The sequence below is a fragment of the Mus caroli genome, unplaced genomic scaffold (assembly GCF_978045245.1).
Source record: "Mus caroli unplaced genomic scaffold, Mus_caroli_1 scaffold_14, whole genome shotgun sequence".
In the NCBI taxonomy this organism is placed as follows: domain Eukaryota; kingdom Metazoa; phylum Chordata; class Mammalia; order Rodentia; family Muridae; genus Mus; species Mus caroli.
In genome coordinates, this window is record NW_028227269.1 from 52256827 (window position 1) to 52282454 (window position 25628).

General features: G+C 43.5%; 1 protein-coding gene across 5 annotated transcripts in view; it reads left to right on the plus strand.

Moving 5' to 3' along the window:
- The window catches only part of Npas3 (neuronal PAS domain protein 3), an 829848-nt gene that overhangs the window by 787578 nt on the left and 16642 nt on the right, over positions 1–25628 (plus strand). For all 5 annotated transcript variants that reach the window (XM_085830373.1, XM_085830374.1, XM_085830370.1 and 2 more), the window contains 2 exons: positions 16549–16742; positions 20764–20870. In XM_085830373.1, coding sequence (XP_085686499.1) covers positions 16549–16742; positions 20764–20870 — 301 coding nt within the window. The remainder of the gene's footprint in view (positions 1–16548; positions 16743–20763; positions 20871–25628) is intronic.

Genomic DNA, 25628 nt, shown 5'->3' on the forward strand with positions numbered 1-25628 from the left:
TTGGCCTTAACAATGTTGATGTGTTTGTGTGTCAAGTTGAGAAGGAATAGAGGTGTGTTGTGTAGTTTTAACTGTCAGCTTGGCATAAGCTGGAATCACCTGGGAATGGTCTCAGGAAGGTATTGCCTAGATCAGGTTGGTCTGGTGATATGCCTATAAGGAGTTTTTTTTCTTAATTGGGTTAATTGAGGGAAGACCTACCTTAAAGGTGAATGGTGCCATTCCCTAGGTTGACTGGGTCTGGACTGTTCAAGTATAGAGAAAAAGCATACCTGCACATACTAATTCATACCCTGTGTTCTTGACTGTGGGTGTAACCAACTGCCTGAACTTCCTGCCTGGGCTCTAGCTGTTCGTAGTCGCTTTTGTGGGGTATTGTATCACAAGGTTCAAGCCTGCATAGTTGGGCACTACTGCTACCCACATTCATTCTTTACCCTCCTAGGTCTGGCTCCCGGCCATTCCTTTCACTTACCTTTCCATTCTATCCCTCACTGCTCTTAAACATAGATGAGCTGTGGGTTCCTTAGTAATTGTGGTGGCTTTAATACCCAGCACTGTCCCCGACAGAGGGAATTCATACAAGCCTTCCCACTTGTCTTTCTAAATCTGGGGGTCAAATCATATAACCCTTGCTTCAGAATTCCTCGGGTATTCCCCTTTGTCTCTAAAACAAACATCCCAATGGCTTTGTGCAGCGATTACCACACTAAACCAGCACCACATTCCCCACCCTTGCCCAACTGTGCCACGCTGGTGTCTCCATTCCTGAGTTCTGAATACAAAATGCACTTTACTGTCTCTGCTTGCTTGTAAGTTCTCCCACCTAAATACCTGTGAGTCCTATGTACCCATAAGACCCCCAGGCCAGTGCTGTCCCCTACAAAAGTCCCCCCACTGCTCCTGGGTACTTTATTTCTTCCTTCCCCTATGCTTGGCATCCTCCTGTATCAGAGGTCTCACTCAGAGTTTGGCTGGCATGCCCATCACCTGAAAAGTCTGCCACAACAGGACCGGGATGAGTGTCAGCCCCTGGTAAGGGGTCATATAAAGAACAGATGCAAAAGAGCTCTTTAAGGAAAAGGTAATGGGTTTGATTTCAGATTCTCTGTAAATTGACCCCTTTGCTGTAGTTTCTCTTGGAAAAAAGTAAGAATCATTTAAGCATGTTTTTAAATGACTGCTTCTACTAAGATGTGGGGTGACTGCACTTTAAAATCCAGGGTTCCACTATTCCTTACTCAGCAGAAAAGCTCACGCAAACAAAAGGAAGAAACTGACATATTTTGGATTGACAGGTGTCAAGGGACACTACCATCTAATTTCCTTGTTGATTAATTTGAAGGTAATTTCCTGGTAACCCCTGCATTCCAAAAACGTATTTTAAGTGGCATGTTGGTAAAAGAAAATTAATTTCTCTGCATTAAACTTGCCAGCTTTTGAATTAATTGCATGAGCATAACAATCAATTAATAAATGTTAAGCAAACAAGGTAAAATCGGTCAATTAAAAATGACAAAATTGCTTCCAAGGGTAGATAAAGCATAAGATTGTCAGAATGCTTCCTTCCAAGTTGAGATCGCCTGCCTCGGGACGGTTCACCTCCCCCCTTTTTCAGCACAGCATTCAAATTGCTGAGGCTTTATTATACTTCCTTATAAATAAATTACCACCTACACCATCAGTGCTGCTGGAGCAGCATTAAAGAAACCAAACACAAGTAGCAGTCCCCCAGCAACCTGAGAGATGGTCGCTGCTTTGGGCGGGTTCACTCTGCACACGGATTCCTAACGAGGGACCTTTGCCAGGTATACCAACACTAAAGAGTAGCCAGCACGCTCTGCCAGGAAGTTCTGTCTTCCAGAACCTCGGCATAAATGAGACATGGCAGGACCTAAGGAAACCGTTGGCCTTCTGAGAACATTCAAATCAAACCATCTTAAATGGGATGCTAGCCATACTGTGATATCTGGGGTTAACCAGAGCCTGTTTGCGTAGGCTGACTCTCAGTTTCTAGATGTTGAAATCTGTCCATAAACATGAGAAGGTGATGGTCTGACTGGTAAAAGTCCTAGGGCTACACAGGCCTCCTTTCTGGGGTCCATTGTTAGGTTTGCCTGACTTGCTGGACTTGTAGTATGTGTTATCAGAAACCACCTCCCTTGTCCTCTCAGACACAGACTGAGAAAGAAATCAGGCCTTGTAGTATACATATAGCATTAATTCCCCTATTTCCCAGGGGTATTTATCATAATGACTATGTATAAATTTCTGGAATTTCTCCATTTAGCATTACAGATGATCTTTGAACGAAGCTTAGAGGAAAATATTGATGACAAAGACGTACATTTAAATGACTACACCCAACTGGATCATCTTTATTTGAATGTTTAGGACAGTTTCTCAAATGTAATATAATAGAAATAAAAGCCATCCCCAAGACATTTTACCCTCTACCAGTCCTATCCACCTCTGGAAGTAGCACCACCCTCCATCCTGAGCTCTAGACTTAAGTGTAGGCCTGTGACTTAGCTGCTCTGCTTCAAAACCCATAGAATACAACAGAAACTCAAACATTGGTCAAGTTGTCAACTCTGCCTTCAGAGTTTACCCAGAACCCAGTGAGGAGACATTACCTCTTCCTGGACTACCATCTTCTCCCTTGCCTGGACCTCTGCAGTATTCTACCTGACCTCCACTGAGACGCCATGGAAGGCAGCCAGAAACATTCAACAGATCTCATCACTCCTCCCTGTCAGCCCTTTGTGTCACTGTATCCCCAGAGCCTAGGCCAATGTCGGGGCAGTAGATCAAACTCTGTGATAGTGTTGAATGAATGAATGAATGAAAGTATGTAGCTCAAATGGAGTATATAAAATAAGACAGCAACATCTCGACACTTGAAAAGCATTATCTGACCACATTAGAAACCAGGAAAGAGTAGAGCATCTCCCCTCGAATCTGATCAATTCACACACCTGCCAATCACCCACTCACCTCATCTCTTCCTACAAAATTGTTAATGAAAAAGAAGCCATTGCAAAGGAGTGAGGTTTACTGCCTCTGAGTCTCTCTTTTGGGGGCCATTCCTGCCTAGGCCAAAGCAGATCTAAGAAAATAGATGCTGATACCCCCTGCCTTTTTTCTCAGTAATTATGAGCTCCCATAATCAAGAGAATCATTACTATTTTTTTTTAGCTAAAATTCCAGGGAAAAAAGCAAATTTTTGACACTATTGAGACTATACCCAAAGAAGCGTGATTTTAATGATAATAGATTTGGGAGAGCCAGTGAAGAACTGCAGGAGAGCAGCATATTCCACCCAGATCTGGGCAAAGTGCATTAATATCCCATGGTTTTGTTTTATTTAGTCTTTCCTGGCTGTGTAAAGAATCACCTAAGGTAATGGGAGGGCTTGTGGGGACTACATCAAATAGAACCCTACAAAGAAATTTTAGTTTCCCCCTCCCATGCCACGTATAGGGACTACACTACAGAGGAATAGTCGCTCTGCAGTGCCATGCAAGTTTACAAGATGGGTTTGTTTGGCCACTGACACTTGTGATCTGACCCAGCCTTCCCAGCAACGGCCATCCTTCAAAGGCTGAAAGTCATCACTTCTTGCACCGGTTCACTGTGCCTTTATCAGGGTTTCTGCAGAACTGCACTGCACTCAAAGGGCTGGGCTGGGCTGGGCTGGGCTGGGCTGGGCTGGGCTGGGCTGGGCTGGGCTGGGCTGGTGTGAGCACTTCGGGTGATACCTGCATATGAGCACAGTTGCTGATTTCTTCATTAGAACCCTCTGCCCTCCAAGGGCCATATGCTTTCAAGTTTCTCTAAACGGTATTAGGGGAAAATATCCTCAAGGCATTATTTTTAAAGGGGACTTCAAACGTTCCCCAAGGGGGAAAAAAAAGGATAGCACATATGAACTCCAGGGAGATGCAGGAGAATTCTCACTTAGCAAGACTGAAAATGGAGCCATCTCTTCAGTTTCAGGGGCAAAGAGAGTGCTGGTCACAATCAGGGATAAATTTGAAAAGTGGGTGGAGAAAGAAGCAGAAAATCTCCAAATCCTTGAATCTTTACCATAAAATAGCAAAGTAGACCATGTCTTGAGGAAGGAATTTTTTTAAAAAACAAGTTTTCATTTTATATATGATTCAATAGGGAAATCTAACTCTCCCCCCACATCTTCAGTGTGCTTGTACCTATAAATTCTTCCCCCTTCATTCCACACAGGAGAGAGATATAACAGGATCCCCCATCCCTGCACTTGGGTTACATAGATTCACGCTGACTCTTTAAATAGTGGAAAGCCAGGCCACAGGAAAATGCAGGCTGTTCCTTTGATGATGCCCTATAGAAGTTCTGTCCTAGAGGTCAAATTCTCCAAGTTCAAACTCTCCTCTCTTAAATAGGTCCCTACCTGATTTCTTTGGCTGCAATGATGTCTGGTTAAGAAACCAAAGAAGGCATGATCATTGTGGTATTATATAGCAAAAAGACTTCTGGGAACAACCCACCCCCCTATTGATAATTCTAATTTCTTATGTATACTCTATTCACTCAGAGGACAATGCATTGTATGCTAAATAATGAACAGTAAGAACTGTTCCCTCTGTGTAGGGTTGGATTGCATAGAGATGCTTCCCATTCTCCGTTTGTTCCCACACTTGAGTTCCTGGTGTCAGTTTGTATTTGGCATCTTGAACATGTTAAGGTTTCCCTAGTGCGTATGATGTTATTGCCAAGAGCACACTTGCAGCAGTCGGCACTAGAACAGTCTTTGTGCCAATTACTTCAAAAAGTATTCCTGAAAATAAAAGAGGAGATGGGACTTTGTTGTTGTTGTTGTTGTTATAGAGTGTAGTTTCGATTTTAATTTTTAGAATCGATCTTTCCCAAAACGATGTCTCCTTTCAGCTCTGGGCTGTGCATGTCTGTGCCCCAAGCCTTGTTTTAAGCCTTGCTATAAAATGGAAATCCTGATAAAGACATAGAAATAGCAACGGAAATCAGCAAGACAGGGGAAAGTGCTGTCGCTGCTGACACTCCACCCTCATCTATTTAAACAGCTTCGGAAAAGAAACTGCTAGAAGCTGGTTAAGGAGTTTCCAAATGTGTGACTGTAAATGACTATCTCTAATCATGGCTGAATAAACCAAACGCAGCAAATGAGCTGGCGGCTCGCACAGAAGGCCCGAGACTGTTGGAATTGCATCTGCTGAATGGATAATGACCCATGTCAGTGCATGGGTCTTTGGAAAGTTAAAGTCCTAAGTTTGATCAATTCATTTATATATGTACACAGACAGAGAGGCTGACAGACATGCATGTACATGTACACACACATACACATACACACGTACATATTTAGGAAAAGAATAGAGGAAAATGTCCTCTGACATTTCATCCTGAATTGGTAGGGAAAGCACTGGGCAAATAATTACTGGGTTTGATCATTAAGGAGTGTTATATCTAAATTCATGGAATACTGGAGTTTAAAACTGACCTACCTGTTTGCTTTAAACAACTTTAACTATCAAGCATAAACATTATTATTTATGTTTTTCCTTTAAGAGGAAAATTTAAAAATTCCTCCTCCTGAGGAGACTGCCCTCCACTGATGGTCAGCTTGGCTGTCAAGTCTATGTGGCTAACTCTTTTTAATTCTCTGACTTCTATAACTGAGGGATAGAAGAGTTGGCTCCACTCAGTATCTAAATCATCTCTTAACGTTTTCCTTTCTGGTCAAAACACACACGTTATCATCCCATAGTTCTGTATGATGAAGGAGGGGCAGGACACGTGCCCTTTTGTGAGGCCACCTTCAGGTTTCCTCTTGGCTGGGACTGCTGTCTTCATGCAGGGAGCACCTCACAGCTGGCTTTGAACATTTGTTGGCTTTGTTATAGTTTAGAGCATCAATATAAAATTCTGCTAGCAAACTTGAGAGAAAACTAAGAGATGCAGAATATGACTGGTTGGTGAACTCAGGAAATGTATGATGTAGCAATGAGTTAATCGAGGCCAGGAGCATACCCTTGCCTTTGTTTCTAGCCAAACATAGAATTTATTAGATCTTTCCCAGTAAGATATGAGCCTATGGGTTCCAAAGACAGTGTATCACATATCATAGCATCTCTCTCTGAGAAGTAGAGCAGGAGGAGGAAATAGGAAGCCAGTTTTCATCCCTTGCCTGGCATGAGACTTGTTCCAAATCTTCTTTGTTTCCCGACATGGTTGGAAGATACAATCGAAGCCTGTTATATTGAGAAGAACTGCCTCTCCGCCCTGTCAGTGGCGCTAAGCCACAAGAGGTTCTGGGGGGCCAGGAAGGGTGATACCCATCCGCCACACCAACTGACGGGATGAGAAACTTGCCCTCTCCTACAGCACAATGGTGCTCTGTCCTTCTCTAGGAGACTTTAATATAGTAACTGAATCAGGTGAAATTTGATCAGATGTGTACAGCTCTGTCTTCTCACTTTGCCACATAACAATTTATAGAGGTGTTTCTACCATGGTCCTGTTTTTATTAAATGATATTTGAAGTGTTCCACTCTCAGAGAAAATGTGGTTTATATCCTTGGCATACATTTACATAATCTTGTTAAGGAGATCTGGCAGCTTAGTTAAACTATCCCAATAAAAAAATATATATATCTTATCTTTGGTAGAAGAAAGACTGTTTTCTCCAGAGGGAACAAGAAGCAGATATGGGGTCTGGGCCCATCTTGAGACCTTTGGCTGTAGCTGTAGTTCTGTTTTCCATGTTATGTATTTGAACTTTGTTAAAAGAGATAGATGAGGGGTAACTTATGTTTGGAGGACCCAGTCATGTAAGGAGAGGATGCTCTAGCTAATGTATATTAAATGTGGATTTTAAAAGGGAATTTTTACTTGTTGCCTTAGAAAATATTTCTATTAAAAAAAAATAAAACAAGGGTGATGAATTACCAGCAATCTCTCAGCTCCCCCGCTGGAGCCATCAAATTAAGGGTTAACCTCCCAGGATCCCCTGAATTAATCAGGAGCTGAGCCAGCGGCAGGATGGGGAGGGGGAGGGGATTGGCAGAGCTCAGCCTCCCCCAGGAGGCTCCCAGCACAACAGAGCAGCCCACTGTGGTATAGCCACTGAGAAGGCAGACCCTTTCACAAAGAAAAAAGCAAGCACCGGAAGCCTGTCTCTAGCCCCCCCCCACACACACACACACACACTCCCCCCACAACCCCACCCCACATCCCACCCCCCACCCCGCACCAGCTCAGGCCTCCTGCCTATCAGGTGCCAATCCTCCGTTGTCTGGGAACCAAAAAGCACTAGGTCTGACTATTTTTCAGTACAGAGTTCATTGTAAATACATGCTTTTCTCCTTTGGAAGTCAGGCTATGCATGCCCCCGGGTGGCCTTTTGTAGGCTCCATGGGCTCATCCAGCTCTCTGTGGAGAGAGAAGCCGTAGCTGGGTGGACAGTAAGGCCTGCCAACCTCTGCCATCCCAAGCAGCAGGGAGAGCCAGTGCCCAGGACCTCCTGAGAGACAAAGAATCTAAAGTGGTAGAGATGGGACCTGGGAATCTGCCTTCCTTACAAGCTTTCTTTTCTCGTGGCACATACAATTTTAAGAACCACTCATTCCAGAAGCTGTTTGGGCTGGTTGGTTTAAACAAAACCCCTGCTATCACCATCAGTTACTTCATGATTTCTAATTAAAGAGCTCACTCTATGAGCTCTCCCTCTGCAACCTGGCCTTTGAATCACATTGGGTATCTGTGTGCAGAGCAGACTAAGGGGACTCCATCTGTGAGAGAGAGTACCAATGCCCATGCTCACACACGTCTCTGTCTGAGTGGGTTACCCTTCAGGACCTGAGCACCTCTGGTGAGAACTGAAAGACTCCCTCTTCCTTCCCTTCGTGCTGCTATCTACAGCTTGAGATATCCTATAGCAGTGTTCCAGCTGTGTCTGCTTCCTGCTTCCCTTCAGTGGCTCACAGTAATCAGATAAGCATCCTACAGCACGCTCCTGGGGCATCCAACTTCCTCCTTACTCACCTCCATCCAAATCTGAAAGGATGTAGAAAACTAACACTCCCCACATAGTTATAGCCCTTCCCCTTGGCAAGACTGACTTCTGTCAGCATTCATCTCTCTTAAAGCACTGTCCTCGTGCCCAGACTTCTTCTCTTCCCCACTACTATTGAGCTCACCTGAAGTTCCCCCTACAATCTGTACCCAGTATCAATAACCCTGTGACTCACAGACACCCTTCATGCCTACCCAGTGACATTCCAGGACCACCTCTACTCTTGAACATCTTCCCTGGGCCCTGGAAGAGATCTGCCGTATATTTCCTCCCAGCCCATAGTGCATTTCCTCTGAATCATCTCTGCACCGTCGTGCAGTGCATCTGCATCTCTGCACAGTCTTGCCACCTTCTTGAAAAGACAGTCATCTGCACTTGAAGTCCTACTGTAACTCGCATCAAATCCACAGTTTTAGTTTGAAAGTCTGCTTCTAAAACTAAACTCTGAGATCTTGCAAAGAGGAGGGGAAATGGCATCCTATATCCTGCCTCACCAAAAGTCTAAGGGTTCTTCTCTTCTCCATGCTGTTGGTTCTTCTATAAAAGGACCTGGTTTCACCTAGGGCTCAGAGGGGAAGTTGTTGGTTAGCTGTTTTTCAGTCATTGTACAAGGACCTTGGTGATAGAAGTTAGAGATATAGAAGATCTTCTCAAGTAGTTTCCAACCTATGAATATAGCTTCAATACTCAAAAGAACATTCCAGAAGAATTTGCATGCAATGATATCTACAAGGTCAATATTATTATGCTGACGAAAATTAAGTGGTTGCGCTCTGGGCTAGTTATTTTGGTTCCAAAGACACAGCTAAGCTCTTATCTTTCCCAAGTTTGGGGCCACCTCAAAGCCCTCCTCGTTTAAATAACAGCTGACTCTCCCTCTAAGCTACTGGTTTGATATAATCTATATTCTAAACCAGACTTCTACACAGGAAAGAAAAGAAACCAGAGTGCCAGAAGCAGCTTAGTTTTATGATAAATTTAGGCTCCCTTAAAGGACAAGTAAAAATCTCTTAAGATGTTCTAAACCCAGAGACGCCAATAGTCATGTCTGTCCCCTGCCCGTTCTCATGCTCTACTGTGCTTTACATCCGGTGGCAAACAATGCCAGCACTTCCATTTGATAATGTAAATGTCTTCTAATATTAGAAGCAAGATCTCTTTCTAGAGGAAGGGAGCCTATCTTCCAGATGTGGTTTCTGTGTGGACCTTCTTCCCTTGAGTACTGACAGGGAAGGTTTTATCAGAGTCTTGCAACAGACTTATTTATAATGAGACACTATTGAGGAATGTGTGTGTCACTAGGAGGCAAATGCAAGGAGCATACAGCAGGGAAAGAACCGGCTATGTGTCCAGGCAGTGTGGCTCTTAAGCTCTCCCATGTTCTGCAGAGTCATTTACAGCACGGCATACAGCTCTCATCAAGGAAGGCTACATACTGGACCATGACTTTTTTCACTTTGGGACAAGCAAGCAGTGCCAATTTGCCCGGTTTTATTATGATGGTGGGAATTCAGCCTGGAAATCCCTGGGTGGAACTATGTGAGGAGTTGAGGAAACTGATGGGCTCTTCTGTGCAACTCCTGATGATGAGAGTAAGTGTGAGGTTCAAATTTCTGTGAACTTGAGCTTAAGGGCAAAGAATCTCACATTGCCAAGAACTCTTTTGAAGAATTACTGGTAGATTAGAGACCAGAATGGGATGACCCTTTGGTGTGCAGATGCAGTTTTAACTCAGATATGATACATTAAAAAATCACTATTGATGGGGCTGGAGCGATGACTCAGTGGTTAAGAGCATTGACTGTTCTTCCAGAGGTCCTGAGTTCAATTCCCGGCAACTGCATGATGACTCAGAACTATCTGTAATGGGATCTGATGCCCTCTTCTGGTGTGTCTGAAAATGGCACCAGTCTACTTAAGTACCTAAAAATAAGTACGTTCTGGAAATCCCTTGTGATGATTTGAAGCTAATTTATGAGTTCACAGCTGTCCTCTGAAAACCCACAAGCTATAGTGGGTTGATGGGGCAGCAACACCAAGCACACTGCACTGGGTATCTGGTTATAGAATCCTCTAGAGATCATCCACGTCCACTTCTTTTCCACCATTTTCTGTTTGAAGAATTATCACCCTGACCAAGATGGATGGCTTACCATGGTTATCAGAACTAGGACCAAATTCAAAGGCCTGTTTCCAATTTTGTTATTTATAACCCCAGAATGTCTCTTAAATTTTAAAGCACCCATGTTGTTGTTTTTTTAATATTTGACATAATATTAGAATTGGAGCTGGCATATCTGTGTTCATAATCATCCCCATTTGTGTTCATAACTTTACAAGGAGGCTAGAGCCACCCTTTGGAATACTGCATCTAGAACTAGAGATTCTATGACAAGCCTGCATTTATTTTAGGATGTCACTATCAAAAAAGAAAAAAGAGTATCTAGGAGGTTTCAGAAACTTTTTTTATGTGATTGGTTGTTGCCTGCATGTATGCCTATGTACCAGGTGCATACAATGCCCAGGAAGACCAAAAGAGAGTGCTGGTCTCCCTAGACCTGGATTTAAAGACAGTTGTGAGCCACTATATAGGTTTGGGGAATTGCATCCAGGTCCTCTGGAAGAACAGCCAGTGCTCTTAACTGTTAAGCCATCTCTCCAGTACCCCCCCCCCTTCCTCCTTCTTCTTGGTTTGTTTGAAAAAAAAAAAAAACCACAAAAGTACAACATTCTCCTCTTATCCAGGAGATATAGTCCAAGACCCCCAGTGGCTTTGAGTGTAGCCCAGGGGTTGAGTCTGCCCAGCATATACAGGTCTCTGGGTTCATGCCGATTCCTAACCACAAAAACAGGCAGACAAACAAATCCTCTCCATTGGACACCTGAAATCTCAACGGTACCAAACCTTGATGTGCTGTGATCTCCCTTTGCGAGAGTTGAGTTTTTATACCAACATAAGATTTATAGGAATATGTCATCATAAAATGAGTAATATAACAATATACTGCCATAGAAACTATATGAACATTCTCTCTCCCTCTGTCCCTCTCATGTTTTCTCATTCTCTTGCTTTCTCAAAGTTTCACATTGTGCTGTATCTCCTGACCACAGTTAACTGTGCATATGAAGGGAGGACAGCTCCAATTGTTACAGAGCGAGGGAGCCTCTGCTTAGAAAATGACAAAAACATACATTGCCTTAGGCTTCAGGTACCCGAAGGGACCAAAAAAATGCCTTTGGCATTTTCCTCTCATCTATGTTTTCTCCATTGATAATGTCATTGGATTTCTTAGTTTTTAACTATCATCTCCAAGGAGACAAAACCTTCCAGAGCAATACCTTCAGCTGTCATCACTACCTAGATACCCATCTCTTGCTGCTAGCCGCCTCTTGGGCACCTTTTCCACACCCCCTGGGTATTAAACAGACTGGTCCCAGGGGAATCGTGTTTGTCCTCACACTTGTCAGATGTTCCTACATTCCCAATTGCCATTATTATCATCAGTGTTCTCTGACACAGGTTCCAAAGTTGTGGTGTGGCACACGGGAGATAGTTCAGGCAGTAAGAGCCTGCCCTGCCTCACAAGCATGAGCACTGAGCTTGGATCCCAAGCACCACAGCATGTACATGTAACCCCAGCTCTAGGTGGGTACAGATAGGAGGATCCCTGGAGTTCACTGGCCATCCACCTTCACTGAATCACTGAGTCCCATGTTCAGTGAAAAATCCTATCTTGAAACAATAAGGTAGAGAGCAACAAAGGAAAGCACTGAAGACTGACCTCTTTTAGTGACAGTGTGGGAACTTTGGTTTCTTTAAACACACACACAGAAAGAAAAATATTATAAGAATGTGCTTTCATTTTTATCCCAGGTATAAGGATGTGGGGCTGCTTCAGACTGACCGCAACAGCTGACTATGATTTGCCTCATGCTCTAGTAGAGGCGTGGTTTTGCCAGCTACAGATAATTTCTGCAATCATGTGACATTTGGAATTATGGGAACACACTGTCCAGAGGGTGTATAAATGATAAGGACCTGAGAGGCTGGAGTTGGATAGTTGTTGGTCATTTAGAGAGATTGGTTGTGTTTTGGTAGTAGCTGTGATCAAAGACGAAACAAAAGGAAAGAAATTAGATCCAGGGATTTTCCTATTCTTCTCTCCCCTCTATCCTTCTTTCTCTCCTATCTAGTATTAGGGAGTAAAACTGGGGGGGGGAGGGATAATGGGAGGGGAAAAGATGAACCCACAAGTACCAAAGACCTGCTACAATCTCTGGCCTCCAAGCATAACATGTACACACATGAATGTGTACACACCTACTCATATACATGCACACACACACACACACACACTTTGTTGTTGGTATTCTTATCTGACTGCTCCATGATTGCACCCATGCCAACAATATGATATCAGTTTCACATAGTCTTCCTAATCTATTCAGCCAAAGTTTCTTCCTGCCCTGCACTCACAAAGAAATTCCCATCGTTTTATGAATGCGCTTCCTAGAGAAGACACAATATTACATTTCCAGTCAATCCTCTCAGGAGGGTGGAAGACCCATATGTCAACATTGATGCAAGTGCCCTGCTCCCTGGGTCACTTGATTATTTGGCCTTGGGTGTAGGTATGGAGACTTCCAGACCCACTCCTCAGAGTCCAGTGTGTATCGAGAACCACCAGTGCAACTCCAAAGGCATATGCCGGACACTTAAGTTGTTAGCTCCTCTCTGAAGCTTCGAACACAAAAGCTAGGGTCTCAGCCTAGTCCTACCAATCAGAATCCCGGGGAGAAAGACTGGGAATCTACCGGTGAGGGTATCACATAACTAGGACTGAGAGTCATTGTCTCCATCACCCAATGTGTCATCTCCCTCTTAGGTATGTTACATATGTTTTGCTTTGCCTTAGTCTAAACTCACTGAAGATGAGGTCATACTGGAGTCTCTATAGTCGGTTCCCTGGCACCCAGCAAGGTCATACATACCTTTCCTCCAGCTCACTGAAAAACCAAGGAGATCTTTGCTAAGGAAAGCTGGCCCAAGGATTCAACCAATGACAGAGGGAAAATAAGTGGGGAGAAGTCATCCCATCTGCGCTGAATATCCACATATGTTTTTGCTTGTCGTTATTTCTAAACACTACAATATAACAACTTATTTATGCAACAGTTACTTTATATTCGATGATAAAAGTAATCTAGGCTTAACTTAGCATATACAGGAGGATATGCTCAGGTTCTATGCAAATCTATACAAAGAACTTAAAAATGGGCCAAGCACTGATGCTTGCCTGTAACGCTAGCATCCAGGAGTCTAAAGTAGGAGAATAGTGAATGTGAGATCAGCCTGGACCCAACTTCAAAAGGTGGGTTTCAGAATTATATGCTGATTTCAGTATTTTATGGAATCCTAGAACCAACCCCTCAGATATGGAGGGATGTGTGTATTTGTCCTCCTGTGGCAGGTTTTTAGAATTTTACTTAGAGACTGAGAAGTAAGATGGTTCTTTCAGTTTTCTTGGTATCAAGATTCAGAGCTAGGATTGGAACCCAGGTCCTCCTGACAATTCTTGTTCTTTTATCTCTTAAGCCTAAAGGCAACAATGAAAAAGAAAGAGAGAGACAGAGAGAGAGACAGAGACAGAGAGAGAGAGAGAGAGAGAGAGAGAGAGAGAGAGAGAGAGAGAGAGAGAGAAGCTCTCAACATATTTGTATGTATACTACCAGGAACATTCTGAATCCGAAAATAACCTGTCACATGGAGGTAAAGGCATTACAAAATAGGTTTAGGAAAATATATTAGTTTAAACCTAAAATTTAATCATGGGATCCAAAAGAATTCCTATCAATCCCATACCTCTTGTCTCTTTTTTCCTTCATAGTTTGTACAGTAGCCCAAAGAGTTTTCCACCGCTGAGCTTTGGCTTCTAGGTAAAATTGTTCTGAAGATTCATAGTTTGACTTTACCTAGGGTAGTATATAGGGTAGAATTATATGCCATCTGGCATATAATTCTAACACTTCATTCAGTAAGAGTCTGTACATTAAAAAAAAAGTCAGGCATAATAGTGTTCAAATAACACTTGCATAAGACCCAGAATCCTAGGCTCTAGGCAACTTTCCATTTCTAAGCTGAGTAACAGGGCGGGCAATGGACTTCCCAGACCCTATTTCTCACCTAATGGAAAAGGTCATATTTTCAACCAGATATGAAATGTTATGGTCTATCCAAAAATAAGACATTTGGCCAACACTAAGTAGATACTTCATCCTTATCCTTGTTGCTTGATGTTAAAGATAAAGAAGTATTTAAAAGTCAGAGAATTCTTTACCGGCTATGAAGCATCAATGCCAATGCCCTCCTTGGTTTTCTGGACATCACAGTGGGATAGTCACTGTTGTTCCCATTTCACAGGGGGAAAAAAAATGAGACACAAAGAAGCTGAGTGCTTTGCCTCAGGTAACAGAACCAGAAAATTTTGCAAGTCTCTATCTAACTGGACCCTGCTTTGTCTGTCTTTCAATATCACAATGGCCACAGTGAAGCTTGGAGCTCAGAGGACAGGCAAACGTGACACAGAATCTCCTAAGCCGTATCTGCCCAGATGCCTTGAAATTGCTTTAGAACGGAATGCCAAGCAGGGATTATTTGGTATATCATTTCTGGGTGTGTGTTTTTCTGAGCATTTATAGATCTCCAAGTTCCTAAGAAGCTGAGTTTTCCTGATAAAACAGGACAGATCATGATAAATGAGCATCTATGTAAGCCTAGCTGGGAGAGGATGGGACTGTAACATCCCTCCTGTGAAGTTAATCCTGTTTCTTTTAGCTATTTCTTTATTAGTTAATGAGGTCTTGCAGAAAAAAAAGTGTGTCTCTGATGGTGTTTTAGCACCCTTGCCTCCAGGAACGGCTTCAAATATTCATAAAGTGGCTCATCTGACCAAAGCTTAAAGCAAAGGTGCATTAAGTATGAATTTACTCAACTTCAAATGTGGGTGGTCGAAAATCCACTGCTGAAATAACCTAAATACCCCTCCTGGCTGGGGTTTCCCACTCCTTGGCTCTGGGTGCTCATGTGAAGGGTGACAGGGTAGACGTATTATTTACAACAGCCAGGACTCTGAAGGGCAGCCCCGGAAGCTTTGATCCCTCTTCCTGACTGACAGGAGTGTGCATTGCTTTTGGAAAACAGAATAACTTAAAGGGAAGCAAAAAATAAAATGGAAAAGGCATCGCTGGCTGAGACCCTGGGAAGGAGAGCAGGCTCCAGATGGTACTGCTCCAGAGAGGCGAGGCAAGGGAGACTGACCCCCACCCCCACGCCCACCGCCGCCCCCCACTTCGCTTCCTCATGGCAAGGGAGCAAATGTGGCATCGTGATAGGTGGAGTAATGATCCACCATAATGGTTCTGGAGAGCAGAGCAGATGTGGAAACTCAACCACTGAACAGGGCTTCTTGTAGACCGAACCACAGGGGTCTCCTGTTGGGCCTTGTTGTTGTGATCCACCCAGAACAACAGGGGCCTCAGAAGGCAGCAAGAGTTCACACGTACACACACACACGTACACGTATGTACATACACGAACACTTTTCCAAGCCCTGACAGATACACCCCATTCCTGTCTTCTCAGAGCACAGCCATAGAAACCCGTCATGGTTTTCACCCATTTATGGTTTTGTTTCTCTAGTGTATCACTTCTAGAAGCTGAACCTGTGCTTCTCCTCTGATAATTCTGGGGATTATGTATATTTCAGCTCATAAACGGAACAATTCAGACCAATACTGCCCCCAGAGTCCCTAGGCAGGTACCTCTGACGTGCCACAAGAATGCTATGCATCTTCCTGACTCTACCTGAGTATGAGCTCAAGGAAAGCATCAGAGGCCAAAATGCCCAGTGTCACTGAGCCCCTGGTAACCTAGCACTGCCCAATGAGAAATGTCTGTCATCAAAAGACCCCATTCATGTCGAAGCCCTGAGTCTGTTATTCAGACTTTGGTAAAAATGACTGAATCTTCTGAATATGGGAAATATATGAACCACGACTTCCAGAAAGCAGATGGCCATGTAATCTCTCTCACTACAAAATCAGAGAGAGAAAGACATCTTTTACTAACAAGGCTAATAATTCAAACATTTCCTGCTGCAGCTAGCTCAGTGCTCAGCATCTTATTCATAGGATCTGAAAATGAATTTTCTATAAATGTGTAAGAGGAGGGAGTCCTTAAAAAAAAAAAAGCACTATAATAACACTGCCTGAAAAAGTCTCATAGCATGTGTTCTCTGTGCTTCACCATGAGTACGCAAAGGTTTGATGACAGCCGTTAGGACTGTAGAAGATACAACCTAATATCGGTTGTTCCCAATGAGACTCCCTCAGAAGAAATAACCTTTATTTCTGGGATGTACATTTGACTGGTGTCCTCTACTTTAATTTTGTTTTTCCAGGTGATTCACATAACAGGCCGGCTTCGCCTCAGAGTGTCGCTGTCCCACGGGAGGACCGTCCCCAGCCAAATCATGGGTCTGGTGGTTGTGGCTCACGCCTTGCCTCCCCCTACGATCAATGAAGTCAGAATTGACTGCCATATGTTCGTCACCCGAGTAAACATGGACCTCAATATCATTTACTGTGAAAATAGGTACTTTGCTTTCATGTTCATTTGCCCGCTGCGCGCACTGCCCACTGGTGAAGGTTTGGTTTTGGCTGCCTGAGAGATTTTACTTCCCCAGTGAGGCTCATTATAAATCCTGATCTTGTTTTTAATGGCTGCTTGGACTGACACCAAACATGCTTCTTATTTAAAATGTACATTGTTTCCCTGATTTACATTTGGGACAACAATTGAATGAATTGGGATACCCAGACATCCATACGCTATTAAAAAAAAAAAAAAAAAAAGCCCATTTTGGCTGAGGACCCAAGTACAGAGCAAGGATGGGGTATTATTGGCAAAAAGGATGCCGTGAAAGGCATCTCCTGTGCCTCTGGGTGACCTGCTTCCCACTAATTCAAGGGCCTGGCATCCTGTCGGGCAGTGTCCTCGCAGACACTTAGCACAGGACAAATGAGAATCTGAGGCCCCCAGAGGAAATCCGCTGCTGCAAAAGGAATTTGCAACACTATTAAGTAAAGCTTTGTCATCCTGAGGAGTTTTCTTTTATAAATTAAAAAAAAAAAAAGGTGACTCATCCTAGAAATGAGTTGGCAGTTCGTTCCCAAGACTGAGCTTTTACAAAAGGGACATTTTAGCCTATGGTTTGAAAGTTCACTTTTTCCATTAAGCACAATGCAAGGGACAGAGATCGAAGATGGTGCACCTTACAGACCTTTCACCTGGAAGTCACCAGCCCATCTGACTGATGTGAAGAGGGAATCAGGATACAGTGTGAGGGGAGGAGGGGCTGCAAAACTGTCCATCTCCTGGTGCTGCAAGGAGCATTACTGAGGCAGTTGAGGGAGGATGCTTCCTGGCCATAGATTGTTGTCAGGTTTGAAGGCAATATATGTCCCCTGAGCCCTGTGAACGCCTTCACAGAGGAAACCAGAGAGCAGAATGGTCGAGTGGCCTGGGTAATTAACCTCTGCAGATCCTAGCCAAGAGGAAGGCCAAAAGCGCCTGCGTCCACCCAGTCTACTGGGAACTGCTACTAAAGCTGAGATTGCTTTGGGAATGGTCTCCTATTTCCAGCCAGGGACTAGATGGGAAGAAAGAATTTATCTGAGCTTTGATGCTCAGGAGTGCAGACAGTATCATGTACCTGTCTTTATTATGCAGTAATTATGTCTAAATCGCTCAAGTTTTGTTGACATTTATAAAGTCTTCATCACCATGACCATACACTTGGGTGTGTCAGTGGTGGTCTGGAGAGGACACAGGAGACCAGGAAAGACAAGTCAGCCAGAAGGATGGGCAGGAGTGGCCTCTGACTTTGGCCAAGTGTATCTAGTCATCACCCTACAGTCTCAGGTCAGCCTGCTCCATAGGTAAGAGCTTGCCCCTGCTCCTGTCAGCCCGGGCAAGTTTGATTTAAAGAAGAGTCACAGCCCCTGACTTAGCAATAGCCTGTGACGTCTCCCAGCCTTTGACTTTTCTTTTCTTTAGTGGCCACGGTGAATGGTAAGAAACCAGTCAGAATAACCTCCCTGGGGAACTTTCCATATATATATATATATATATATATATATATATATATATATATATATATACACACACACACACAATGGAAGAACACAATTAGCATTTACAAAGCCATTTAGTCTCTAAGTATTCTGCAGGACAGAGAAGGAGACCAATGGAGGGACAGAAAGGAGAGCAATGCCAGAAGAGATCACACCTCAGGCTGGGCTCAGCTCCACTATCACCACACCTTCCAAAAACCAGTGCCAAATTTCCAATGGTTGTCCTATCCAATGCCATGAATTTTCTTTTTTTCTTTTTTCTTGCTTTTTTTTTTTTTTTTTTTTTTTTTTTTGAGACAGGGTTTCTCTGTGTAGCTCTAGCTGTCCTGGAACTCACTCTGTAGACCAGGCTGGCCTCAAACTCAGAAATCCGCCTGCCTCTGCCTCCCAAGTGCTCAGATTAAAGGCGTGTGCCACCACTGTTTGTTGTGATCAAATGACTAATTTTTTTTTTTTTAGCAAGCTTTCAATGTCCCATTCTAGCAATTGAGATTTTTGTCTGTGACCTGCTCTTAGCTTTTTTCTTCCCCCACCCTACCCTCCAAAATACTCCATCCACTGATACAATGCATCATTCTCTCCCAAATGAAGACGACAGCAATCTGGAAATGTCCTTTACTAAAGGCAATGGCATGTTTGGGTTACAGAAAAGCTGCCATGCGCCAAGCGGGAGACAGTGCTAATGTCACTCCACCATGACCCTCCTCACCACACCCTGAGGTTATTTACAGGTGAGGGAGCTGAGAAACAGGAAGGATAGCTACTCTTCAGGCCTGCCACTCCTAGCTCTTACTGGTTTATTCTTTACTGCTGAAGCGGTCACATTCCCCACAGCAGGCTATGGTTCTCTGAAAGGGCTTGATCCCGAATTTTTTTTTTTCTTTTTTGAAGGTGTTCATTCAAATAAAAGAGAATGCCTTCCCCAAAGAACCAGGCTTTTTCCTGTGGTTTCTTATTTAATTAGGGAATTGTTAACTAGAAACTAAGCTTGCTCCTTGGCGATTCTTCAGCAGTCTGCAGGATGGCCCAGGGCAACACTAACATCTAATGCTTTCAGGAGCTGGCAGACTTCACAGACACCAAAGAGGGTCTTTTAATGACATCTAACTTTTTTTTTTGAAAGTGGCTGTTTATGTATACTTGGGAAAACAAGCTAATAAACAGAACCACCAATCTGTTTTGTACCACAAATGCTCCAAGAATTCATTTTCATTTTCCTAAGGAATCTTCTCTCAGTAATAATTCTAGTTTGGCCAAAATGATTATTTCAATCACTAAACATTGAGAAATCCGCTTACCTCATTGAGGAGTATATTTTAATTATGCGCTTACATTTATTTATAGCTCTTGTTTATTTGTTTGTTTGTTTGTTTTTGTTTTCTGAGACAGTGTCTCACTATGTGGCTGTGGCTATCTTGGAACCTCTGCCTCCCAGGTGCTGGGGTGACAAGCATGGTGTCACCACGCCCAGCTAACTCCATGATGTTTTTGTGTTACCAGACCTTATTAGCTCCCTGCCTTGTGAATCAGACACAGTTCTCCAACACTAATCCCATGTCTTTGAGAGATAACATTTCCAAATATGTGCTTCACATCTGAATAGATCCTGTGTCAGAAGTAATTTCTAAAGGGACAGTAGAAAAGTTAAACAAAAAAAAAATTTTAACCAACCAAAATGAGTGATGTAGAAAACAATTAGCATTTTATACATGCCTACATAAACCAGGCAGATTTCCCCACATGTTCTATAGTTTGGGTCTGTGTTTCTGTGTCCTACCTGAGGATGCTGGACAATTAGCTATGGGCACTGGTACACACATACTGTCAAGCACAGGCCCAGAAGAGCTGCTGAAATGGTTTTAAACTTTCAGTGTAGAATCTACCACAAAGTCCCAGTTAAAAGAGCCAGGAGTGAAAGCTGAGCTCCCAAATGACTGAGACTAAAAAAGATAATACCCCTAGGCATCTGTATGTCTCAGCATTTAAATTATATCCCTTGAAATGCCAATTTGGACTTCGTGCCAAGCAGCAGCTGAATCCCTTTTTCATGGAAATACCCAACAGAAGACCAGTCTGCTAAAATGAAAGGTGTCTCTAATCACTCGGTATAAACGTAACATGTTTTTATTTTATTATGTAACCTTGAATTATCTTGTCCTGTAATGAATATCTTGCATTGTTACAGTCCCTCAATAATTTCATGGAATTACGTTGTCCAAATGTGCATTCGGATGCCAAGGAAAAACCTACCTAATTACTTAAATACAATTGCTTGATCTAGCAACATATCCAAAATTTAATAAAAATGTTGTTATACACCACAGAAATAACCTTCTCTCCTGACAGCACTTGCTCAAAGTGCCGTATCCTCGCAGGTACTTGGCACGAGGGGGATGTTTAGAGACCAGCTTCACGCAGTATTTCACACCCTCTCTAGTCTCCTCCTCTCTGAGTTCCAGTCTCTGTTGTTCTCTTTGTAGGATTAGTGATTACATGGATCTGACCCCTGTAGACATCGTAGGGAAAAGATGCTACCACTTCATCCATGCCGAAGATGTGGAAGGCATCAGGCACAGTCACCTGGACTGTAAGTACCCTTCTAGGGAAGTAACCTGGGCAGTGTCATTTGTCGGCCTGTCTCTGACTTCATGGGACTCAGTGGTGACTTGCCCCTTCATGTTTCTTGTCTATATCTGAAACGACTGTCATCCAGTGAGAGAAAGTGAGATTAAATAATTTCAGCTGGTATTTGGTATTATATTGAAAGCTGAACCTTGGGCCCAGAGGCATTGTGGGATCTCCAGGTACCCTTCTAGAACTGTGTGGTTGCCAGTGCTGTCACTCACAGCAAGTAGACAGAGAGATCCCCTGTCTTAAATTCTTCCTTGTCCCTTTCATTTCCTAGACAGCAATTTCCACTTTAAAATTTGTGGTTTCAGTTCCAAACTATAGAGAAGACAAGTTCAAATAGGCCAGAGCCTCATTAAAAAAAAAAAAAAAAAATGCCTACTTACCTAGCCACAAAAACTAGGTTAGAGCAAAGCCCTGGGAGGCAGAGGCAGAGCACCTGCGTGAGCATCACCTGATGACAGCAGTCTCTTCCTAGAGAAGCCCCTACAGAGGAGCCTCCAGCTTCCAGGCTCTAGAAAGAAGAGGTTGGTCTTCATTCTGAGTCCTGCTCTGGAATCCTGGCCTCAGACTGGACCAAGATCTTCTGTAGGATGGCAGTCAGGAGGAGCAGCCACACTCTGGTTAAGTCTAAGCAACAACTCACATACAGACTTGGCAAGCAAGTTTCTCTCAGAGTCCACCAGCCTGCTTCTGCACAATAAAAAGGTCCAGGAAACTGTGAACTGGTGGAAGTTCCCTCTTCCAAGCATATGGCCATCCTAGAGACTCACTGAAAGAGGAGCCCTACCAGCTACATTCTCCAAAGGTTCTACATAGTTCAGAAGCCCAACTTTTAGTACAGGCATGGTGCTACCAGTGAAAATCGTCCAGTTCGAGGTGAGGGCTTTATGTCCCATAGACCAGACTGGTAGTTTTTGCCCCTTCTTGTTTCAGCTGATAAGAGCTCCACCCCAGATATCTAGCCCTTTGCAATGAGTTCTTCAGTCTCAACTCTTCAAAGTCTGATGGAGACGGAGCTAGCCCAAGTCTCTCTGTGATCAACACTGTGTTACTATGTTTTTAACTCTACATTAGCAGCACTGATATGGAATCAAATTCAATGTCAGATTCTGTACATCTGTGTCTCTGGGCACAGCCTGAATACAGGATGCTCTCTAGTGCAATCTACTCCCAACGCTAGGCACGTGCCTTGCTATCACTCCCCAGGGAGTCGGGGAGCACACTTGTTGCTAAGAATGAATGGGTGTTATGTATCACAGAAGCAGATGGCTCTTCAATTAATTGGGGAGGAAAATGATGTTGTTTCCTGAACAGAAACATCAGGTTCTTTGTTGCTGGGAATTCAGGGGGAAAAAAAATGTAAAAAAAAATACAGATCTCTGAAGAGACCAGTGGATATATTTCTGGAATGCCACAGTCCAGAGGTATAGAATTTTTAAATGAATATATTGTTTTCAAGACACTACCCTACCCCTACCATGTTGGCAAAGAAGAGGAGAGACGGGGTGAGGAGATGGGGTGGGGGGGGCCAGAGCAGGGAGTGATTTCTCATTTGGGAGCCTTAATTAAGGTCTAAATTCAGAAACCTGGTGTGGGTTGTAGAGGAACTTTGTCATCCTTGGACCTTATTTGGAAAACACCATGTTGATATACAACTTGAAGAAACACAATTCCTGAGGAGTTCGAGGCCAGGCAGCTCACTTCTTCCCAAGGGGCAATCATCCCCAACACATGTGCTTGATGTCATCTTTGTCCCAGCCACTCTTGTCTTATTCTCAGAAGCCAGAATAATTTATAAGTGCTAGAAAACAAACTACACTACCATCTACCATCATGAGGTTCTCCGAATTCTTCTGCTATCTTGACCAATGATAAACAGGGACAGTATGCTTTCAAATTCTGTGATTTTTTTTTCATTACCTGATATTGACATACTGGCTATTGCTTTATGACTTTGCCTTCTAACAATGATTGAGTTCATACTTTTAACACATGCACATGCCTTCTCGTTTTGAGTCCTTTTAATAACCTTAAACACATGAAAAACAAACAGAATGGCCTTATAATTCTGTACAGCAAAATATACTTCACATGTTTAGCTATCATGCTGTGGAGTAACCTCGCACAATGTCAAGTAGCGCACAATTAGTCAAACTGTAGGGGGAGGAAAAGGACTGTTTTGATCCTGCAGAATTTTGATCCTAATCATATTGAAATTCCAATGTTCTTGTAGTGCTTAATATCTTCAATCTCTCTCTCTCTCTCTCTCTTCCTCACACACACACTCACACACTCACACACTCACACACTCACACACTCACACACACACACACACACATCAAGCTGATTCCAATGTCAGGTTTTGCATTCTCTGACTGAAATAAGATGCTGAAATATACAAATGCATCCCACTTGGTACAATAAACATTAACATCATTATAAAGTAAGATTGAGTTTGAAATTGTGTGATGGAATGTCTGATGTTTACCTAATTCTCAGACCAAAGCCAGCCCAGTAACAAAATGACAGAGCATGTAATAAGCCTTGGTTGTGTAAACACTGGAAGGAAAGGCAAGAAGCCAGCACAGCATCTTCCTTGTCCAAAGCCCTAGGCTATTACTGAAGGAGGCCTCAACTGTGCCTTCCTGGCAGGAGAAGGTCACAGTGACATAGACTCGGTTCAAGAATAAGATAGAATTCTAAAACAAAGGGGTGGTTAAAAAATAAACCACATTAACTATTTAGCTTTTCTTCCTAGAGCTATTGGCACAGTTCCTGGTTCTGTCTGTGAAAGGTGGGCTTTAGACATCTGATCATACTTCAGATATTCTGATATCTGTCTTGTGCTCTGAGTCACAGATAAGACTTAAAGAAAAGGGGGCTCAGATGTCTTTGAGAACTAGAAATCCTGCCTTTATCATTGGCATCTCTTCTCAGCATAGGTGTCTGTAAATCCATAAATGAACGTGTCCCTAGAATCAGAAAAGTAAAGAGAGATCTCCGCTGCACCAGGATCACATGACTCTGAAAGGACACGGAGCACACAAGACCACCTGCCTCCCACTGGGCCGGTTCAAGGTACCTGGTGTTAGCTAGATAGATCTCCACCTACAGTGTCACATTGTTAGCAAGGCTTGGTGGCTTGCATCTGCCATCCCTGTGGAGAGGCTGAGGCAGGAGGATTACCAGGAGTGCATGTTTAGTCTCCCTAGTGACCATGGCTCGAAAGTCAAGGGAGTTTCAAGTCTGTTTATTTCCCACTGTGACAAAAGACCTCTGTGACTTCTTTTCATTAAGCCCAGTTTCGTTGGTTCTTCAGGTCAAATTGGCTAAATCACCATTTCAGGGTTTGAATTTTAAACTGCATATGGCAGTGATTATTTGGGGACCTTTCTCTCTGCACTGCCCTCTCGTCTTCCATTGCTCAGGAGACCGTGACCTGGAGATGACCATTCATGTCCCCTAGATCACCTGTTCCAGCTACCTAAGAGCACCTGGGTCACCCTTGAATTATAAGATGTTTCAGCACACAGCACTCTGTCTGCCTATAACCTAAAGCGTGGACTGCTAAGCCACATGCAGGCATATGCTTGGCATTTGTCTTTATTGCTACTGATGAAGCCTTCGCCTAGAGTCTGAGCTGTTTTCTTGATCCAGCCCCTAGGGTTCTTCCTGGGTCAGATCAACAACTCTCTAAAACCTTACGGAGAGACAAGAGACTTGTCTTTCTTTCACCTGGTGACATTGTGTTCCACTGGCAACACTCAATGACTCTGCAGTGGGATTCAAAGAAAAGAAGCATGAGCTACAGACAGTGGCTGCTTCCCCTCCAGGATGACAAAACCTCCAAATGCCTTTCCAGAGAAACAAAAGGCCTGCCCTGTTGCCTACAGGACCAAGTGGAAATAAAACGGGTGGCTGACCCGCTATACTTAAGGGCGAGGGTTCAAGCAATACACGGTAGCCATACTGCTTGCTTCTTAATACATTTTTTAGCAACGTGACTATACAGCTACCTGGCATAATGCATTCCATGCTGTTTTGCATCAATAACCCCTACACTTCCCTCCTGAAGGCGTCTCATCGCCAAATGCAAGCAGACTGCTTAATGCAGGACTAATTAGTATATCCCCTTCCAGTCTGCAGGCCCTCCATTGTAATTCCTTCCCAGCTCATTTTTTTCTACAACTGAACATCAATCAAAGTAAGTGCCCTGCCTGCCTAGGCAACACAAGATGTCCTCCATGCATTTGTCATCTGCCACACAAACAAAGGGGGAATTTAATTGTTGATTTGGGTATGCAGCCATAGCTCACAGGAAAGGGAGAGGCAAGTGAGGGAAGACAGGAAGGAATAAAGTTTGATGGGTGGGCCAACGACAGATTGCACTAGGGGGTCTCCGCTGTTCTCTCATCTCAGTGCTTCCTCTGGGTTGGGTCTTCAGGGATTTTGCTACAACCTGGCCATTGCCTGGACTTTTTCCCAAAGTGAGTGATTTTTTTTTCTCTTCTCCCTTATGAATATGAAAATTCCCATGGAAGAAAACACAGTGAATAGCTATCACAGCTGCCCTTCTCCCGAAAGCCAAGTGGATCTACATTGTCTGTTCCTTAGCCGCAGACACTGTCACAGGCCTGCGAGAAAGCACTGGGTTTCTAGGCAGGAATGAATTAGAGTTAGTAGTTTGTATCTTTCTTCTTGAGGCAAGTGTTGA